General features: G+C 38.9%; 1 protein-coding gene across 3 annotated transcripts in view; it reads right to left on the minus strand.

Moving 5' to 3' along the window:
- Positions 1–833: 833 nt before the first annotated feature.
- Positions 834–22,189, minus strand: part of NTNG1 (netrin G1) — a 153,230-nt gene continuing 131,874 nt past the window's right edge. For all 3 annotated transcript variants that reach the window (XM_086462621.1, XM_086462619.1, XM_086462620.1), the window contains one exon: positions 834–1,060. In XM_086462621.1, the coding sequence (XP_086318747.1) occupies positions 834–1,060 (227 nt within the window). The remainder of the gene's footprint in view (positions 1,061–22,189) is intronic.

The raw sequence follows: 22,189 nt of genomic DNA on the forward strand, positions 1-22,189 counted from the left end.
AGGAAAAAGAAAAGGACTAAATAAAAAGTAATATTTTTCTCTTATCTGATTAGAATTAAATACATTAACAAATTGTCTGGTAACACAAATAGGCAATAATACAAAAAATCTACATTGTACATTATTTCAAGAAAAATAACTTCATTTGAATACAAAAGGATAAATACACTTTTTGTCCTATAGCCACTCTTGTACAATAGGTGAACACAGCATCTGACTGACACCGTGCTGCTAAGGTATACAAGGATATGACTGGCTTGATTTTTATTGAGGGGGCTGTTACACATGTGCATCACTAACATCAGACAAAGAAATCTTTCAACCAACAAGGGTTACAGAGCAACGTTCACTAAAGCACAGGTTGGAAAGGATTTGGGGACTGAAGCAGGCCAATATGGCAGCTTTTACAGATTTCCTTATACCCACAATGCACTGACAGCAAAGAATGCCTTTATTTGGTCGGTCCACACGCCGGGTGGAGGTACGGTAGCGCACCGTAGAGGAGTAGCAAATGTTTTTTTGAATTCCCTTCCCATTCTGGGGGCTGTCAAAGCCGTTTCAGTCCTGCGTAAGCTTTGCAGCTAGCGTTGATTTGACAGAACAGGCAGCTGCCGCTTGTCTCGAGTCAGAGGTGAACAGTCTTGACTCAGAGCCCTGTCCGTAACTGATTAATATGGCTTAGTTCAGTTAGGCCTTCTTAGTTTGTATGGGGTTATTTTTTCTCGCTCTTTTTCCTTTAAAATGTCAGTAGCAAACGCTTGGATTTTGTTTTGTTCTTGTGTGGCACGGTCGTTTGAAGCAGTCTGAGTGTGATGCCATCAACCACCCGGAGCCTAGCAGCTGCAAAGTCCAGTGGCTCCCAGTAGAGCAGTCAGCAGCAGTAGAGGCCCGTGTGACGTAGCCCGCTGGCCGGAGTTTTGGCCGCAGCCTCCTGGGTCCCTTTCACACTTCAACTTCTCGCACAAAATGCCAGTGTAAGCCGGAGGGCACTGGCATCGCACGTTTTTGATGCATGTCCCGCCGTTCTGGCAATGCAGTAGTTCATTGTCACATACGTTTGCTGCAAGACAGCAGGGGAGGGAGGGAAAGAGAAGCAGAATAAATGTAAGTTCATCTACAGGAGAAACTCTGTGCTAAAACCAGAATTAAAACAGTACACACCCCCCCCCCCCCCTTCCTGAGATGTGTAAACAGGGGATGTGGTTTTAAACACTTCAAGATTCAATTTTTAATTTTATTTAATATTTTCTCTTTTTTTTTTGGCTGTAGTCTTTGAGAGCCATATCATTCACTTCAGATCAGTGACTATGACACTATTAATTAATGATTTAACATGAATAATGATTAATAAAGAAATAATATGAATATTAATACCTGCCTTGTGCCAGTGTCTGCATTTTTATAGATACTACTGAACTGGAACTGTAGGTGGGTGTGTTATTATTTGAATATTATTTGTTATTATTTGGAAAGCACGAACACTGGTTAAAAACGCAACATGGCTTTGAAATAAAAATTCTGTGTGAGAAGGTGGGGTTTTATAATCGAGAACTGCATATATTAATGGTCTAAAAAAAAATACGCAAAAAATATAAGGCAAGCACAGGCAGGAAATTCAGCACGCTATTCGATGGGAATTGTGTGGTATATACATATGGAAATAAAGGATAATGTTGTTATGTCCATTACAGATCAAATATTTCTTCTTAGTTAGATTTACTACAAGGGTGAGTGGCATCTTAAGGCTATCTTAGATACTGTAGCCTGATGTAATAACTCCAGCAGTCAGATTTGACACAAGAGCTAAGACAAGACAATACAGACAAAAGTTTTAGAGCGGCATAATATCATCGGATTGAAAAATTGACAGTCTTGCTTTGCATTGCTCGATATCAACTGAAGTATTTCACTGGGTAAATTTATTGAGATATGAGGGACACACTACTTAAATGGGTCAATCTCTGTTTTATTCAGATGATATCACTGGTAGGTTACAGCTCTGTCTTCCATAGGAGAGGCAACTTTTGTAAAGATCTTGCACCTCCTATCTAGGCAGAATGTAACAGCAAAAATTTTTGCTCAGAGAATTAGGGAAATTATTATTTCATTTAGAAGCAGACTCAATATTATATGCTGTTTATGCAAACTTTAGCCTGGAAATAACCTAAATAATTCAGAGCAGGGAAAATATTGTTAATTTGACTTTAAATGTTGCTATTTATTGCTACAGAAAAATTTGTTTTACAAATGTTAATTTAAATATTTTTTAAAAGCAACACAAATATTATGAGAATTAAAATTGAAACAGTTCAAGTTCTTAAAAGTGATGCAATTCTACATAAATCTGTACAATTTTTGTGCACCACCAACCTTACCAGTAATCTTGTCTGTCCTGGCTTGCTTTCAGAAAAATAATTTTCTCACTCTAGAAGGACTCTCTGACAACTGCTTTCCAATGTTCTGCATCCAAGTGGGCCAAATAATAACGCACCATGTTAGAAACTCATAGATGCAATTGAGAAAGAACAATTAAATACTTTTTTTCAGTGATTCCTTTAGCAAGCAAAGGGTTTTACTAGGTGCTATGGATTTAATGTTGTCCAGTTTCTGAATTGTAATGCCAATATTCGAATATTAAGGTACAACGAACAGCACGTATTATTGATGACAACCATATGTCTGAATTTTAATGTTCTATATATACATTACAAAAACCAGTGTTTCTATTATGTACAAGGAACAGTAAATCACCACCAAATTATGAGATTAACAACCCAGAAAAATACAGTGGTAACAGGCCAAGAAGCTGAACTGTGTTTTAGAGGTCAATATTTGAGATACTTCTCTTATAACTGAGGCTATGTATCCTTAAAGCTGTCTTTATTATTCATACGGTGCATAGTTAGCTGTATCACTACGCAAAATCAAAACGCTTTATCTGACGGCACAGCTACCGAATCTGCTCGTTCTAGCCTACCCGCTGCTGGGATGCTTCCGACAGCTCAGGCAACGACCACGGTGGAACAGCTGTCCCGTCAAGACTGACCTTAACCTGCCTTGAATCACTGAGTGGAATTCAACAGGTAAATACCACTACTTGAATGGCAGATGAGAAATTTCACTTTGTGTTTGGCCTGGAATATATTATCCAAATTTTCCCAAGTATTCAGTAAAGCAAATTTATTTTCCAATAACTTTCCTATTTTTAAACTTATTTTGACAACCATAGCCTGTTATTTTAAGAGACCATCAGCCCAGACTCTGATCTGTGGTTAGAGGTTGCTGGAGATGGGTGGCCGAAGCGGTGTTTGGCTACACACTGGCTGTTCTGCCTGGCCCACTGATGCCCACTGCCGTCAAACGCCTCTAACCATTGCTGTCTACAGAGTTCTGGATACCGTGTTATAGACGCTGATTTTTATATCAGACCATTTATTTCTCATTAGAAAGTTTTTTAAAATGTACTTAAAGAAGGGATGGATCAAAAGGTTCTCCTTCGTTATTCATGTATGTTTTTAAAAGTTTGCCCACAGAAACACATTAAAGTAAAAACAGGTAGATTTTAATGCTCTTAGCAAACTGAAAATTCTTGACTTATTAATCTCGAATTGTCACAGCTTTGTTCTCCTTAGCTTCATCCTTGTATCTCCTCTTGCACACACACATGTACACACATATATGTATCATGTGGATAGCAATTGTGGTGATTTGGAAGTTAAATGAAACAATTCTGAAAATTTTATAAAATCCCATTATTTATTTTTTGCCAATTTTGTTTTAATTTCGTTCTGACCAACTCTAATACCATTTCCACCTTGCCAAAAGCATGGTCAGGATTACTTTTAAAACTTTAATATGAACTATGTTTATTCAGTTTAGGAATTGGATTAGGTATAGCTAATGAGCGTAGCACTTCATCAGTGTACAGAAAAGTACTTTCACTGGAATTTAAACCAAAATTTATATCTTGAACAAAAGTAGTCAACATGCTGCCAAGACCGAAGCAAGGCAAGTATATTAATTGTTGTTTATAAAGTTAACACAGTATTTTTCTAGGATACCTGTTATAATATGTTTTATTTCAGAAGAGGCTCTAGGCTTTACCCAGAGAAGGCAGGACCCAGGAGCTGCTGAGCAGGGCAGGAGGGCCAGGACCTTGCAGACCCCTTGCTCTGTGCTGAAGCCCAAGGAGAGCTGCTGCAGGTGGTGCTGGTGGTGCAGGTAGGGCTGGTGGAGCCCCAGCATCTCCCTGGCCCTTGGCCTTTTTGTTTCTCCAAGCAGCAGGAGCAGCGAGCCTGTATGGCCGTAGAGGGCTCTCCTGCCCGTTGAAGCCCTCCTGCCTTCTGCCTGCCATGCCCTTGCCTCTTCTTACACTCCAAGCAGTGAAAATGTTGCCACCACTGCTGAGAGGTGTTGAACCAGCTCTGCCTTGTCTTCATTGTTAAAAGAAACAATAACGAAAAATTAATTTGAATTAATCAGAAAGGCATCAGGTATTGAGTGAATGAAACATGGAGCAGTGATGCAAGTAGAAGAACTAATTCTGAAGTAATCACATGTGACTATTAAGACTTGTGCGGCTGAACTGGCAGCGGTTTGCTGGCAGATCTCCATTAATTAGAAGACAGGACATCAAACTGATCATTTAAGAAACAAATCGGAGACATCTGATTTGCTCGGCAGAGCTCTGCAGGCCTTTGTTGGGGATATTTCTGAGCATAGTCTCCAGACCTGTGCTACTGCGGGAAGTGAAATATTTGAAGCAAAATAAAGGAAAATTTTTAATGTTATTTTCATAACATCAGTGTACAATCTAAGCTACGGTCTGATTATGGGATCCTTAAAACACTATAGAAAGAAGACAGAAAAGACCCACACGTAAAAATGGGTAGCTATTTGAAGCTTTTTGGTGCATGGGGCAACCCCACCCTCCCAAACCAACAAACCCCTGCAATTGGTAAGAGATACTATTATTTTTTTATTTAAAACATAAACAACTTTTCCAAAGTAATAATTAATAAAATACTGAAGCCTCTTTTTTTAGGATAAGACCTCTATGAATGATGATGAAAGATGCCTTGCCACAAGTCACAAAACAGTAACGATTTGTAATTCCAATGTTATTACAGTTGGAAATGGAATAAAAAAAGGAAAACAAGGGGAAAATATCCAGTCTTTCAACCAGCCCAAGCCATTCAAGGGGTAAGTAGTGTGCTAGTGTTTCAAAGAATTTATGTTGGGTATTTAATGAAATGTATTGAGGGCAGAAGTAGTTGTTTGACAAATGTCTACTTTTCTCTTAAATGTTCAAATCTGAATAATACAAGAAATTTTCTGAGACTGTCCAAAACTCAACTTTAATACTTTTGCAGCTTCTTGAAAGAAGAGAGAGAGACAATGGTGGCTGATTTTAGTTCTGAAGCAGCAATACAGACATAGTAATGCAAATGCAAGTCTCGTTCTCTTCCATCTGGAGGGCCACCTCAGGCACAGCATTGTGCTGTTGGCTTCTGTTCTTTCTGGTTGCTGTGTCTGGGCAGCTTCAGAGCACATGCACAGGGCTTTTGGTCTGCCTACTGCTCAGACAGAAAAACAATACACTATTGGACTTAAAACGATTTCTTTTAGCCTCCTGCCTTTTCCAAAGGCCATCCAAGAGAGAAAATACATTTTGTACCTTGCTTTGTGCTACCTTTTTTTTTTTTTTTTTTTATTACCAAGTACAGCTTGGTACTGTAAAATAATTACCAAGTCCTGCTTGCCTACAGTAGCATCTTATTCAGGTGGGTCAGCCACATGAATATGAGAAAGGACAGGCTATTGACTTACCAAAAAAGAAATGAACATATCCAAAGGACACCTTCTTTGATCTGTGATAGGTGGTGTTCACTTTCTCTATCAAAATCTGGATTTATTATGAGCTTTTCATTGTTTGTGGGAACAGCATAAAGACCATTAATGACAAAGTCACAGAAAGAGAAGTTTTTATTAGAGGTCCTTGCTTCCTTTCCTGAATTCCGAAGTCTTTCATTTCAAGCAATGTTTCGTATAATCTCTCCCATCACTATTTTTCTTCAGTGTGCTCTTTTTGTGGTATCATTTGTTACAGCCTTCTCTCTCCCTCTCTTTCTTTTTAAAACCATCTCTCCACTTTTCTCCTTTTTGTCTCCCAGATCATGAGTATTGCAGTCCCTGGACAGGTTGGTGGGCTGACAGCTCTGAATACATTACACAACCTTTTGGTCTGTTCTAAAGCACTGATGCAAGCTTTGACCCTAGCTCTGCTGCAGCAAATTTTCCATACTGTTCATCAGTAGTTATGCGAATGGCACTACTGAAATCATGAGAATTTTTTGACCTTGGATTCCACCCGTTGTTCGTAACTTTGAAAGCATGCAGGTCTAGTGGCTGAAGAAATTATTCTTGGCTGTTTTTTTTTTCCTCTAATGCATCTGTTTCCTTGGTACTTTTTATCTAGAATGTTACTTGGAATTTATTTATGAGGATGTTTTCAGCACACATGCTCACAGAATATTCTGTCTGCATAATAAGTGACTAAAAAACCAAGCATGGTGAAACCCATCAGTAATGATGTTCACAGGTAGCTTCAATATATGCAGCGGTTGTCTATATATAGAGAGCTGTGAACAGCACATTGAAATGCCATGAAAAAATTCATCTCACTACATAAATAAGTTCAGTAAGCTGAGGCCAAGCACAAGCGATTTCTTGTCAAATACAGAATTAGTTCCTATGAATACAATAAAGATTCTGTAACTATCATGCACTATGTGATGCATTTAATCAATAAATGGTGGAAACAACCACAGAATATAAAAGAAATTGCAGCAAATGAGGAAGCTTGTGTGTATGCCTAATAAGAATATGGATATCTACACATACAGATGGCAAACATGCGCAAGAAAACCTCTGCAGTGATGAAGGTATTAGTAATATTTTTCCCACAATTTGTCAAACAGACATTAATGGAGTTGGGGAATGCAGAACACTTAGTCTCATTCAAATGCAAAGGTTTAAAATTATTTCCAGCTGTATCAGAACATAAGTGACTACAACCAAAATATTTTCAAATTGACAGAGTTAGCAATAACAAATTGCTTCCATTATTTGGAAGCAATCCTAAAAAATACAATATATACTCGTTACGTGTTAAAGATCGCTATGCGGAGCTCCATGGACTCATGAGATTTCACCCATATAAAGTAAATATTAGGAATGAGGATATAAGGGCATGGGGAAAACTTGTAAGTAGTCAGGCTTCTTCTGAAAGGTTACAACTATTGCTGTTACAATTAGAGTTGCACAGCACATGACAAAGCCTCAAATTTTTACAACTTAAGTATCTTACTCATTTGAATAACCAGTGGCTAATTACTGACTCGGAGGTTTTGTCACTTAGATTTCTCCCACTACCTGTCTTCCAATTAGATCTACTGTTAGATCATTATTATTAGAATTTAACTCATTGTTACCAGTTACGGTTACTGCCAAATGGTTTTTAAATGTTTCGCTACCATGAATACACATGTCAGTGTTGATCAGCCTTCTTCAGTGCTTTTAAACCACAGACATACCTGATGTAAAAACCAGCTATTGCTCTTTTAAACGAGATATTCATAGTGATTTCCCTTTTTAGTGACACTAATTCAACATCTGCTGTAGTGGGATCAGTAAAACTATCTTAGGATATTGTCAAATCAAGACAAGGTAGATGCTTTCGTAGCATGAAAAGAAAACTGGTTTGTTCTTATCTACCAAGGCACATTCTTGAAGCTGAGACCAAATAAATCAGTGTACACAAGTACAAGCCTAAAGCGTATCTTACTGTGTCAAAATTACAGTCGTAAAATGACAAACATTAATATAAAGATCTCTGGTGCAAAGCTGAAACAATGCTATGATTAATTATATTGTCAACAACACAAGGAAATAAACATCGAGCAAGTGAGAGTAGCTTCTAAAGGCAGACATCTCCATCTTGGCTTGTCTTAGAAATGCCCATTAGAGGTGCAATTAGAATGATACTTGATTTTTTTTATGAAACCAGTTATATTACGTTATCAGAGAGTAAATGAATAGGTGGTACTGTGTTTGCTGAAAATTTCTGGCAGGTTTTTTGGATTGTTTGCCTACATGTAATTTCTGTTCTTTCTGCACAATTCTCACTTCAAAGCTAAGCCAGTTCTAATCAAATTGCAGGAAAAGTCTTCAGAATTTCTACAAGAAGATGCAGCTACTATTCAGAATTCTCCCCAGTGCACAGCCACAGAATGGATGGTGATTCCTTTCTCCTGTAAACAGGTACCGATTTATCCTAGCATCCACATGGGTAAGCTTAGTTGATTACGTTTCACTACTGAATGCACAAAATCCTCTACAGAACAAATTTTATTTTAACCATGGTAAAAGGATAGCAGAGGTAGAAAGTTACTCTATTTCACCCATCGTGTCCATGCTTTCTCATTTTCCATCACTATCCTTAATCTAAAATCCTTGGATATAATTAATAAAAGATAATGAGAACAAATACATCAAATCTGTCAAAAGGACAAGGGGGAGAACTGAATTTTGGAACTGAAACTCTTGCAAGATAGAGAAGCCATAGTAGCTTTGGCAGAAACCACAAGAGATTGCTTGTTAAAATGGCTGAAAACAAATCCAGATTTAGTTATTTAAGAATTATGGTTGAGATAATACCTTCCTCTCCCTCGATTTCAGGAAATGATTGATTAACATTTCAGTTTTCTGACTTTGATAGTTCCAATTTTATACTTCTCCAAAAGAGGATGATTCCCAAAATGGGGGGGGGGGGGCGAATCTTGTCATTGCTTTTCTTATGGAGGAGCACCACTGAATTGGTATGACCCTCACCATATTTTAGGACAATCTCAAGAGAGCAATAAACTACATCATAGCTTTAGTTGCTCAAAAGGGACTACATACCCCTATCATTCATATTCCACTTAGAAAGCTGTAAGCTGCACTGCCATTATTTCTATCTTCCTGGAGAAAAATGAACATTCTTACATGATCTGTCTTCTCTTTCCTTAACTAGGAAGAGAAGCAATTGAAACTACAGGGTTTTTTTTTGTCTAGTGCCAAGAGCAAGGTCAGGGTTTGGATGCAACCACTATCAATAAAAACTGGCTAAGCACAAAAGCTCCTCAGACACAGAAGATGAAGTGGTCATCCAAAGGCCCTGTGAACAGTTGGAGGGCGGGATTCGGTTCCCTAAATACAAGCAGCCACTGCCATCAGAGGTGCCAGAGGGCGTTTCAGACCTTCACCCGGAGCTGGCAGCTATGTTGTAAGGCCCATGAGAGATTTAGACGCGTGGGCACGGTGGCAGGAGGCCCGCTGGGGGCTGCCTGCCTGCCTCGGGGGGCAGCGGGGGCTCTGCCTGCTGCGGCAGCCCTCCCGCCTGCAGGCTCCCCACCCGGCGCACGGCTCCTGGGGAACCCCCCAAGTCGTGAGCTGCGAAAAGCCCCACCTGAGGCCGTCTGCCCACCCGCCTGGGGGTGCAGCTGGACGCAGGCCCTTGTCTCGGTCCTCGCCTGAGCGACCCGGCGGGCTCAGCCCGCCCTGGCCTCGCGCGCGTGTCCTCCCGGTGTGACCCCAGGCCTGCCGCGCCACCGGGGGCTTGTCCGGCCGTCTGCGGACTGAATGGGACTGGGACTGGGACTGACCCTGCTGCTGCCACTGGAGCCGCTCTGCTCGCCCGGCTCGGGTGCTGCGGGAGGGACCCCGTGCTGGGGAGCTCCCTGCCCTGCCGCCCCCACCAGTCCCCTCCTGGTCCTGGCTTGCTGTCTCCTTGTGGAACCACCGACGGCCATTGCTCCTTAGCAGTGGCACCAGGCACCTATGGTCCGGCAGTTCGGTCCTACCCAAAAAGCTAGCAGGATGGCTTTGCCTGAACAGCAGCATTTTCAGCTTCATGCACGACAACACTATTTTCTTAAAAATTCCCAAGAACTATTAAAGAGACTTGCAACACATACTGCTTTTACAGAGCGCAAACAGGCAGAAGCAAGCCTGGGGAGCAAACCAAAGCAGGAGCATGCAAAGGTCAGCAATTCAAATACATGATTATGAATTATATAAAAGGCTGAATGTTCCTGCATCCCTACCTGCTAGGGTGTTTGACTAGCAATAATGTTTTGGTCACAAAAGAATGCAAATAATTTCTCTTTGTTTACAATGATAAAACTGTCTCTTCCTACCATTCTTTCCAATGAATGCTGCATTGAATACTTTCAAAACCCAGGATATAGTCCCACACACTTACTATTTGGCAGCAAAAATGGAGAAGATAACCACAACTGAAAATATTTCTTAATGATTTGGGGGATTAGAATTATTCTAATAATTATTTTCCTAAAATTTTTTCAGGGAAGGGGAGAGAGAGAGAGAACAAGAGAGCAAGAGAAGTGTTGGTGACTTCTATTAATAATGACAGTAATTCCACAATAGTACTAATCTGAGGACAAATGTTGGATGTGTTGGTATTCCTCATAACATCTGCATGGCCCTGAATCCTGAAGTTCTTTGTAGATGAAACTTAAAATGATTTCAGAATGCTGCTGAGTGAGAACTTTAAGATTAAATTGTACTCTTATGTTTTTTAATGACAGTATTTTAAAAAGAAATTATTCTCTCCTAATTTCTTGCTCCCTAAATACATGATACAATTGTGCATGTGTGTGTACTCTCTGGCAATTTGAGCAAAAGTGTTCGTGATGTTTTTGATAAAGAAGAGGAGACTAATGAGTTATTTAAAGTTTTTATTGCCCAAAGCAGCATAGTTGATGTAGCTTAATAACGTATGTCATAGTTTTGGTGTCGAGTGAGCTAAATTTTTAGTAATCAGTTTAGTATCACTCGGAGTAGAGTTAGGTCTGCAAATCTTATTTTACAATACTTGCTGTGTATAGCAAACACAGTGTAGAAAAATTATTTGAATTCAAAGTAATAATTCTGCATTGTAATGACTAGTTTTTAAAGTAGACAGTTTTATTTATTTATTTCTTACATAGAAGTTGTTACATTCATGTCAAATTTTGAACACTGCTATTCTGAAGTTATCTGTGATCTAAAATAATTTGAATGTTGCAAACTCTCTTCTTGATACTTTGGCTTAAAGCCAATTGCATGGGGCATTTTGAAAAATTAGTAACAATACCTACTGGAAATACATGTTATGATCAACTTCTAAACTACTTAAAATAGTGTTTGTAATGGAAACATCAGCAGTCTTTACACTATCATAAATGTCAAAGATATTAAAATGGAATGCGTATGTAAGTAAAACAAGGGAGTTACACTCATGTAAGTATGACTTATAATCAGCTATGTTACAGTGAGCACAAGTAAAGGTAAAGCCAAGTTTATATTTATAGGTCATGACATCCTCTTGTGTGCATTTTTCAAAACAGAGAGATTTAGGATACCAGGATAATACTGTACTATAGGAGACCAAAACACCAATATGCAGAGTAAATGGTGTAGAATCTCTCAGGAGGTGAACATTCAGAGTTTATGTGAACACTAGTTACAATGCAAAGGTAAAGGTAAAACATTTATATAGGTCCTACAAAACATATGAAATGTGAGTGGTATTTTTTTTTGTTAAAGCAACAATGCTGGGAATCACGAGATCTTTCTGAATCTACATTGATTTATTGTTTTGAATGTGGGTGAAATGCTTCAGAGTGCTTTTGTTGAGCTAGCTCTGGAATGGGGATAAAACCACTGACCTGTAGGTCTCTCAAAGCTCTTCAGAGTGAGAGTTGTTCTTGCCAGAGAACAATGGAGAAGCTGATGCCAAGGAAAGTCAAATGATTTGCCTATGCTAACAAAAGAAGGGAACGAATGCAGGTCCTGTGAATCCCAGTTCTATTTACTAGATTGCACTGTTTATTAGATAAATGCAACAGCAGAGCTGATTACTGTTTCCAAGGGAGTTTGGCGACCCTCGGCTATAAAAAAGCTTATAAACTATGAAGTTTAAAAAAGCAATATGCAATCTTGCCCACTTAAGCATCATATGCAATTGCACAAGATGTTTAAATATTCTGACAATTAGAAATATCGGTCATGTATGTACCTCCTTCTAATCTCACTAGTCAGAACACTAGGAGCTTCATATTCATATATTAGGAACATGATAAAGATTTGCAAATGTTTTTTATTCCCTCTGCTTTATCTTGACCTTTAGAAATATTATCTGTTATTGTCTGTTTTTAATTATTGCAGTAAAATTAAAAAATTACACTCAACAGGCGGATTCTTATATCATAATTACTTTCTGAGATACACTGGATGATAATATGCTCTCCTATAAGTGGGGTTTTAATTGGTGTAATGCCTTACTTTCCTACTCTTTTCATCAGAATATCAGTAAGATGACTCACACAGCTGGCATGCAGCACTCAGCAGAATTGAGAACTAATAAATTAATGTATCAAATAATTAAAGCTATTAGCTGCTTCATGATAGTTTTCATCAACAGTATTTATTTCTACACACAGACTTGCTCAGGTATCATTGTGCATTTATCTTCATGACAGATCAGCCATTAGATGGGAAAACACAGATAATAGATGCTCGCTTTCCACCACAATCCTCTTCAGGCACACTACTTTTTCAGCAATGTGCTATACAGGTGTAACCAGTGTGGCAGACTTAGCCAGCGTTTTAGCTGGAAACACTTTTTAAACTGAATTATAACATCACATCATTCAGCAAAGATGTCCAAAAGATGCTCACACCAAAACACAGAATAGATGTCTTTGGTTATCTAATCATATTGCCTCTTCACCAAATCTCAAAGGCTCTGATTATTTATTTGTCTTTTCAAAAGCGATGTTTTCATAAGTATGCAGTTAGAATTCATAATTCATTATTACACATTGACCAACACAGATGAAGACTGCATACGGGCAACCTACATTTTTTTCCATAATATTATCATGCAGGCTACTAGTAATAAGTTATTGCAACAGAAACAGGATTGCACTAATCTCATTTTATCAACTTTACAATTTTGCTACAATGTAGAAAACATCTGAATAACAATAGACCTGGCTTAGACTTAGAAAGCGCACTCAACATGTGTTTGTTTGGGTTAACATCCGAAAAGTTCTTTCTACACACATACGAACTAAAGATAATGCCTCTAAACATGGATGCTGATATTGCTTACCATGCCAAATGTTAAGAAAATTCAGGGTATTAAAAAGTCCAGAGTTAGAAGACACTCATGAGTAAGAATTATTCCCCCCTGTGCTTTATATGGTTCTTGCGTTACTTTTGACATGCTGATTAACATACTTATATTTCTGTTTATAAATCCTGATGCACAAAGGTGTTAAAATTTAATTACTAGTGAAGACTGAAATAACCTGAGATCCTCAAGGAAGAGATAACTGCGAAATACGATTTCACTTCAAAGTACTTGCTTTATGTTATTTAAAATTATTTTCTCCAATTTTCAGATTAAGTCATGCCAGTGTTGAAAAATAACACAGATATCTCCTTTAATCTAGACAAAGAAATTACTCTATAATCAGTGTTATATATTTCTAAAGATATATTGTATCAATACCCTTAAACTTCACGATGAAAAGAAATAATTTTGTTACTCAAAAAGTCTTCTGCTCGCACTTAAGACTGAAAAGTCAAGACCTTTGTCATTTTCTCATGCTCCTGAGAAGCTGTGTGTATAACGATGTTACAAACTCATACACTCACCTTTGGTTTATAGAAGGAAGGGTCATGCAAGAAATGCTCCGTTATTATGAAAAGGTACTCCTAAAATGTTGCTATATTCTTTTAAAACATAATGTCTGAGTATATTTCTTTGTGGAACTCTCAGGGAAAATGGAAAGAGATTTCTGCTGAACCCAGTTTGAACGATGAGGTTCCATTTCCTTATTGCTTTGGGTCCACTCCTGTCCTCTACCCCTAGCCATCCCCCTTTCATATCCCTGCCTCACATAACCTGAGCCACCCCAGCTCCTATCACATGCTTGTCCTTCTCTTTCAGCGGCCTTGGCAGCGATGGCAATGGAAATCTGACTTCTCCGTTCGCAACTCCTCCAGACCTCTCCGTACTCCTTTACAGTGCCTCCTATGGTGGGAGCCGGTGCCTGCTGCGTGCCTGTGTAGAGCGCTGGCTGATGGGTGCGCATGACATTGGAGGATGAGGAAAGGCTGAAATTCCAGGTAGGATGGCTTTTTGGATGACTGGTCTGTGCCTGGACCCTTGTGAAGGGTCAAACACTGAGGCTTAACACCAAGCCTCCTCCTGCTCCATGAAGCCGCATGGCAAGCACGGCCAGAACAGAAGGCCCACCTCTGCACAGACGTGCCATCTTGGGCAGCAGAGGCTCCAGTGTGGGTCCTGCTCAGGTTTGAAACACAGGCCCAGTGAAGTGAGAGCATGACAGGAGCGTGAAATGCAAAGGTTTTATGCTGCCTGTGTGAGACAGCATTTCTGAAGTGGTAACATGGCAGTTCTGAGTGGGATGATAGTTTTCTGAAGACTGCAAGAAAGCTACAGAATGAGTAGCTGTTAAGCTAAAAGGGAAAGAGGAGTGCTGAAGGGAAGTGGTTGGAAGTGGAACAGAGAGGGTTTGGGCCAAAGCCAGGATGGGTAGGAGGAGGTGAGGGAGGTGCTCAACACATCTTGGCTGGCTCAATGTTTTGTATTTGCAAAACAGTCAAGGTCTTCTAATGGTGCAGAGCAGCGTGGGCTGCAGCATCATCGCTAAGTTGTCATGTTGCCACTGAATAAAAGAGAAGATATAACAGGACTACGCTTCTCTAAGCATCTTTTCAGTTGCAATTTAAATCAGCAATGGTTTTGCATGAACCAGCAAACCTCTCGGGTCACTGCAGAAAAATTACAGAAGTATATGGCTTTATTTTGATAGGCAGTGTAAATCTTGACCCAAATTTTCAAACCTTTGCAGAAGTTATGCTGTGCATGTAGCCTTTCATGTTTCTGCTCAGCTGTGTACCAAATGGCATGTGTGCATATGTGATTTGAGGCATTTCAGAACATCTGGCTCAATTTCTGAGACATTTGTGTTGTAATACACTATTGTACTCTGTCTGTAAAGATATGGGGAATAGGATGTTTTTTCTGAGAACTGAAGCCTCCTTGCAGAGAGCTGCACTTTGATGCATAATGTCAACATAACAGGGTTGATTTAAGGATGCTATGTTTGCCCTCAATATGAATTTCCTTGCACTAACAGCCCCAGTTTAAATCTCACTGTGGGATTCTCCTGTTCTTGAAACCAGTAGGAAGTAAGCCAGGTTTTTGAACCTTGTGAGAGTAACTTGTTCTCCTTGGACGCTAGTCAGTGCTTATTGCCTCACTATCAAAATGCAGCTTCAGCTCTTTAAAGAGAGAGCTACATGTGGTGAAACTCTCTTTACTCTCCTTGGAAATGAGATTCTAAACTCTTCAAAGTAAGAGTCCTATTTCAAGGATCTTCTGGCTTAAAAGGGAAGTTCATTTCCCATTTAAAGTATGTGTAACATTCAGAGCTCAGTGATGCAGCATCTCATTAGCAGAAGACCCTGCTAAACTGTCTCCTATGGACAACTGTTTCTATACTGAGGATACTGGAGGTGTTTGTTCCTCCTGCACCTGTCAGCCTATACGGGGACTGGCTAGTGTGTCGGGTAACAAAGCTGGTAGCTCTTCTGCTTGTAGCCCTTGTGTATCCCTGACCTATACCTGCTTGGTACTATTTCTTAAGGCTAATCTAAATAACTATTCAAGGGAGAATTCTCCTCCAAAGAGATTATGGCTGAGCTCCTTATAGCCTGGCAGTTTTGAAGGGCAAGAATAGATTCTTGGGTTCATTGGAAAAGCCTTCAAATTTAAGCAGGAAATGGGGTAAGAACAGGGGCTAGCACATAGGCGTCACAGAAGGATAAAGGTATCTTTGTTTGGCTGTTCAGAGATGCTCAATATACAGCTTGGCCACTGGCTCCCTAAGCTTAAGCAGTATTTTGGCTTATCTACAGACAGATTTTGTCATGCTTTATTCTTTGTACATCTGGAAAATACAGAGGATTTCAGAAATGTCTGAAAAGTGTGAAAGATTTGGAGAGTTGCTCCACTCAGTCTCTAGAAAGGGAATGAAGTGGGTAAATTGACCTGCAAACAGAAGAACAAAATAAAATACTGTCTCTAGATTCAGCCAGTGGCATCAGTGCAATGGTTATTACACGGTTTTCCACTTCCATCCGAACAAAAAGACAGATAGTCATTGGAAAGAAAAAAATAGCATATAAAGAAGCACTTGTCCAAGCTGTAGTTATAAAAATATAGAATCACAGAATGGTTTGGGTTGGAAGGGACCTCAAAGATGATCTAGTTCCAACCCCCCTGACATGGCAGGGACACCTCCTGCTAGACCAGGTTGCTCAAGGCTCCATCCAACCTGGTCTTGAACACTTCCAGTGACAGAGCATCCCCAGCTTCCTCAGTCAACCTGTTCCAGTGTCTCACCACCCTCAGGGTGAAGAACTTCTTCCTTGTATTGAGTCTAAACCTGCCCTCTCCCAGCTTCCAACCATTACCCCTCGTCCTATCACTGCAGGCCCTTGTAAAAAGTCCCTCCCCAGCCTTCTTGCAGGCCCCCTGCAGGTACTGGAGACCCTTTTCACGTACTGGATAGTACCTGAAAATGCAAAATAGTTTTGGGCATAATGCTTTAATCATTGTGGAATCCAGCTGTACATTGGAATTGGTGATGTTAATGAACACAGACTCTTTAACATAATTATTTCAAGTTGATTTCAGTTATAAGTAATCTTCTATAGACATCTAATTACCAACAACCGAATTACGATCAAACTCTTTCCCCTTCTCTGTAGAAATCTTTAAACTTCCAGCACTGTCACATCTTTCTCTTCTCACCTGATGATTATAGGTAAAGGTTTTATTAACAATTCAATTATTCTCTTTAGAAGTCAAGATAATTATAATGGGCTTGACTTGGCTTCCATTAAAAGTCTCTTTTAATGATTTTGCCATTGACTGTAGTCCAATGTGAGAGAAGAAAAATTCATAATCAACAAAATCATATCTCAAAATTGTGCAGGGATGAAAGAAATTGAAAGAACAATACTGTTAATATTTTGCAGAACATCACGGTACTTTTGTATGGGCTATCAGTCCCCTCTAAATATTATTGGCTGAATCCTGTAAAGCTGTATTCACTTTCATAGTTGTTATTCCTATGAGTAGCTCGACTGAAATTTGTGCTGTAAAGTGAAGTAGTCAAAGTCTGACAACAAGCTGGACTGACATTTATAAGATCAAGCTTGCATTCCTGATTTTATCATACCCATGTTCCTGGTCAAAACATTTACTTGCAAGCTTAACTTTAAGATGAATTTGAAGTTATTGGATAGGTCAGTACACGTCTCAGGGGTATGGCTCTAGGGGAAGAGGAGACGATCCTGTAGGCACTTATTAGAAAGAAATACGAGGAGAAGCTAAAGGAGCAGAATGCTTGTAGATGATTTGTTGAGGAGATGCAGAGTAACGAAAGCATAAAAAAAAAAAAAAGACCACTATTTTAAAGTATTTTTATAAAAATTGCATTGTTAGCAGCAGAGTAAAAGTAAACTTTATTAAAGAGATAGCAAAGAAAAATGCTGAAATTATGACAAAATGAAGGAAAAAAGAGTACAGACTCTCAGAATTTAGCTATAAGAACATGCTAAAGTACCAAGGAAGGCCAGAAATGATTGAGCAATGCACTCAAGTCATAAAAATTAGTAATTAATTTTTTTCCAAAATCATCAGGGGCAGAAACTTCCTAGGAAGTCTCTAGGGCAAATGACTAGTGTGTAAGGTAGGGAAGGGAAAAATCTACAAAGTATTAACTATGGAAGAACTGTAGGAGTTTACCAGGCTACTGCCTGTGTTGATGGGGGCATGCTCTGGAGGTGTCTCTCAAAGTTTATACATACCATTCTTAAAAAATGGAAGACAGTCTGTTGCATCAGATCACTAGAAGCAAATAATATTGATCCAAGAATTTTGAAAAAATGCAGAAACAAATTTCGAACTGATACGTGTGATTTTACTAATGTAATTGCCAAGATGGGCTTGATTAACTATAAGAAGGGACTATGGCAGATGTGGTTTTTATAAAGAGCTCCAAGGAGATTGAGAGGAAGTAACACTTCTGCAGCAAGCAAGTTGATGGAAATTGTAATGAAGAATAGAATTAGCAGATAGATGAATGAGCAAGATGAGTACGGAAGACTGAACTTTTTGTAGCGGGAAATAACAGTGTACAAACCTCGTAGATGATTTTTTTAAGGAATCAGTAAGCATATGGATGCAAATGATCAAGTTGATAATGTACCTGAATCCCCAAAAAGTATTTCACAAAAATCTCTCAGCAGTGTTTTTTAAAGAAACCACTAAGAGGTGTGTTTTGTTTTTTTTTGTTTTTTTTTTCTTTGTCTTTTTTTTTATGGAACAAATCATTGATTGAATAATAGGGAACAGGGTAAGAATAAATGTCAGAGATTATTACTGAGTCCTGTAAGAGCTGTGTCAGGACTTACATGTGCAGAATTGTGCTAGAAAAGTGAGTGAAGAGTAATATAATAAAGTTTGCCCATATTACAAAAGTATTGTGGCTGTAAAGACCTTCAGAAGAATTTCTAAGGTGCTCGGTGACAGCACAATAAAATGGTAGATGAAATTCAGTGTTCAGGAGTAATGCACCCCTATAGATACTTGTCTTTTACCATTTAGAAAAGGCACCTTAAGAGTAGTTCAGGGTATTTTATTGCAAATCAGTCAAAAAGGCAAATAGATCCTTGAATTTTTTAAGACAGGAAAAAAAGAATAAAACGGAAGACAGGACAATGTCACCATATAACTTCATGATGTGCCCATCTCTTGAATGCTGCATGAAGTCCTGCATATTGAGAAGCTATATAGTACTACCAAAAAAGGTAGAATGAAAAGCACTCATAGATATAAGCAGCTCCTATAAAAGGAGAGATTAAATAGATTAGGTTTCTTCAGCATAAGAAAGGGAAGATGGATTGAAGGAAAATAAAATACACATCTATAACATCACAAATGTTATGGAGAAAGTGAATTGGAAATGATTATTCATGTATTCTTATTACCTCTTCCTCCCAAGAACTAGGAAGTACCAAATGAAATTGTCAGCCAGACAGTTAAAACAAAGAAATTATTATTATTACACTTTGCATATTCGTGAACTTGTGCCCAGGACATTTGGATAACAGAAGTATGAATGTCTCAAGAAACGATCAGGCAAATTAGTGGATGAAAGGCTCATTGAGACCAACTCAATATGAAGATACTGACGAACTCTTTAGCTAAGAAAATCCATAAACTGTAGCTTCCTAGAGTTTGGACACCTACGCTGAATGAAATACCACTCAAGCCCACTACTGTCAAAGAGAGGACTCTGGGGTAAATTGTTGATCATCCCTGGTCTAACTCAGTACACGCTTTCTAATTTTTCTACTGTAAGATGTTCTACTGTCTGTAAACATGCAAGCATGAAGATAAACACGTGACCCACAGGAGTGAAAGGTTTTGAAGACCAGCTCTAAAGCGGGCTAGGTAAGATGGTCAGAAAACAATAGGGTGAAGCGGGAATTGGGAAATGTAAAAAGGCACTTCTGTTAAGTGTTCTAGTTAAGAGCTTGGATCTTGAAAGGTCTTCACTTTCAGAAATTCACTGCTGAAGTATTCAACCTATTGATACTAAATAATAACTCCTTCAGTTCAACTAAATTTCTTTAAAACCTTCAGCTACTTTACCTCTGGATTACTTACAACAAATACTGTCAATGAGTAAAGACATCTAAAATATTTTGGAAAGAACCTCAAATAGTAGCAGTATATAATTAAAAAGCCTTGAGTTCATTAGCTGTTAGATAACTACAATACTCGGCTCTGTAGAAATACAAACCTAAAGTTAGAAATGCTGATTACTGTAGGATAACATCCTTTCAGCATGTTCAAATTCAGGGCAGAAATACATCTTAACCTTAGGTGTGCCCCTGTACCTAGAGTAACTCTGATATCCACTAAAGGTGGAAGCTAGTCTTTTAAAATTTAAATTTACAAGTAGACTGAATCTTGGTATACCTACTTCCATGGCATCCATTTATTAATGCATAATATTAAAAACCATTTTTTTACTTTTAATAACACTGGGGGAGCTTAGCTTCTGTCAGGGGAGGCAGTCAGCACCTTGCAATTTAAAACCCATCAGCTCCTTCTAAACTAAAGTTTGGTTTTCACATTGCCATCGTTGTGAACAGAAAAATCACTTGGGAGAGTTATATTTGCACATGTGTAAAGGAAGCTAAAACAGTAACTACTGCAGTCTTAATAATCAGCATGCGCTGGTGTCAGCAATGCCTTCACTTGCAGCGATGTCAAGATAGGATGTGTCGACTATCTGTAATTGCCTCAGGTCAGTAGTTTTTATCTGCAGTTAAGTAGGATGGAGATTACTTTACTTATTCCTAAATGATCCTTTTAAGGCCCCTTCATAAAAACATCCCATCTGGGCATGTCTGTGTTGCTACTGATCTCTTTATTTCTGTCCTCATAAAAAGGCAGCGAACAGGCAAATTACATAGAAGTTATGGCCACTGAGCAGGCTTAAAAGGAAAGCGTGACAGATATTTCAGAGGAAAAGCAGTCTTGCTCATCACTGTTCAAATGAACATTTAATAATTCATAACAACTGTGTTATAAGTTTCCCCTTCAATACGTTTCCAAACGTGAATAGATTAAATGGTAATTGCTATCAAGCTTTATGTTCTATTTCATGTACCTAATAAAAGTTTATCTAGTGGCGCTTACTTTGTATCTTTTTGATCTATTCCTAACTGACTGCAATATACTATATTAAAATATTTATCATTGTGCTATCAAATATTAACCATTTTGAGATCATCTGACTAAGGAAAACAAATAATGTTACTTGTTTAACTTTTCATGAATTTCTTAACAGCTAGTTGTTCTGAACGCTCTTATGATACAGCACCAAAAATACCGAAGACCCTAGAAATCGTATTCACTCTTTTTAAATTGGGCTGTTTTGAAATGCACTCACGTCCGTCACCACTGTTCATTTTTGCTCTGCATGCAGAATCCTAGTTTTGCCGCCTGCAAAAAGTTATGATTCTGCTTCAGTACAAGATAACCTTAGAGTTGTTTCTTTTCCTGTAGGTTAGTGGCGTTTTTAACGACTTCTGGGAGGGTATGGAACATTTTTTCTTTTTTAAGAGAAAGTTTTTAGGAAGTTTCCCTAATTGTCCACCTGCTAATCCATCTGAAATTATGTGGCTTTGTCTGGTAAAAATATGAGCAACTTGCTAGACTAGAACATGAATGATGTAATGATAGAAAGAGGAGAATACTGATCCCACAGATGTGCTACAGTTGCATGGCAGCCTAGTCCAGCCTAACTGCTGGCTTCCAGGGGTAGATCACTCCCCGGCTCAGTGGGTTATACTCTCCCAGGGTGCTGCTGCTTGCTCAACCCATTGCTGATTCATATCACAGAACTAACACAGCAGAAAACTATTCTTTTTTGGTTAGTGTCCTGCTGAGTTAGATCTGAAATGGTTCAATGACAGGCCAACCAAGTGCTTGAGAGATTGCTAGGGGTGTGGGACTAAATAGCTGGGAATTGGGAGAAGAGGGATTGTAGCACTTGCAATTAGAGCGGTTTAGACAGCCATGGAATAGTAGCTTTGAAGCTGACACCTGGGCAAGATCAAGGGGAGAACAACCTCTTTGCTCCAACTCAATCCTTCAGCTTGCTGGGGAAAAATTGTTCTATTAAAGGTCAGGTGTATAAATGTTGCTACTGAACCATTTCTCTTCACTTTGTCTGATCACCAGGTTATCAGAATAAATCTCCTGAAGAGCTGCAGTCTGTTAAGAGCCTGGTGCCTCTTAATAAGATGTTAACTGCTAACTAGCACCCTGCTCTATGTTTCATTCTCTGGTTAATTTATGACCTGTTATTTTCTTTGGCTTCCCCCCCCCGCCCCCGCTCAGGTGTTACCTAATTCTCAATCCCCATCCTGTTCATGGAAACCTTCCTTCCAGCACAGA

Source organism: Leptosomus discolor, chromosome 3, assembly GCF_034619465.1.
Source record: "Leptosomus discolor isolate bLepDis1 chromosome 3, bLepDis1.hap2, whole genome shotgun sequence".
NCBI lineage: Eukaryota > Metazoa > Chordata > Aves > Leptosomiformes > Leptosomidae > Leptosomus > Leptosomus discolor.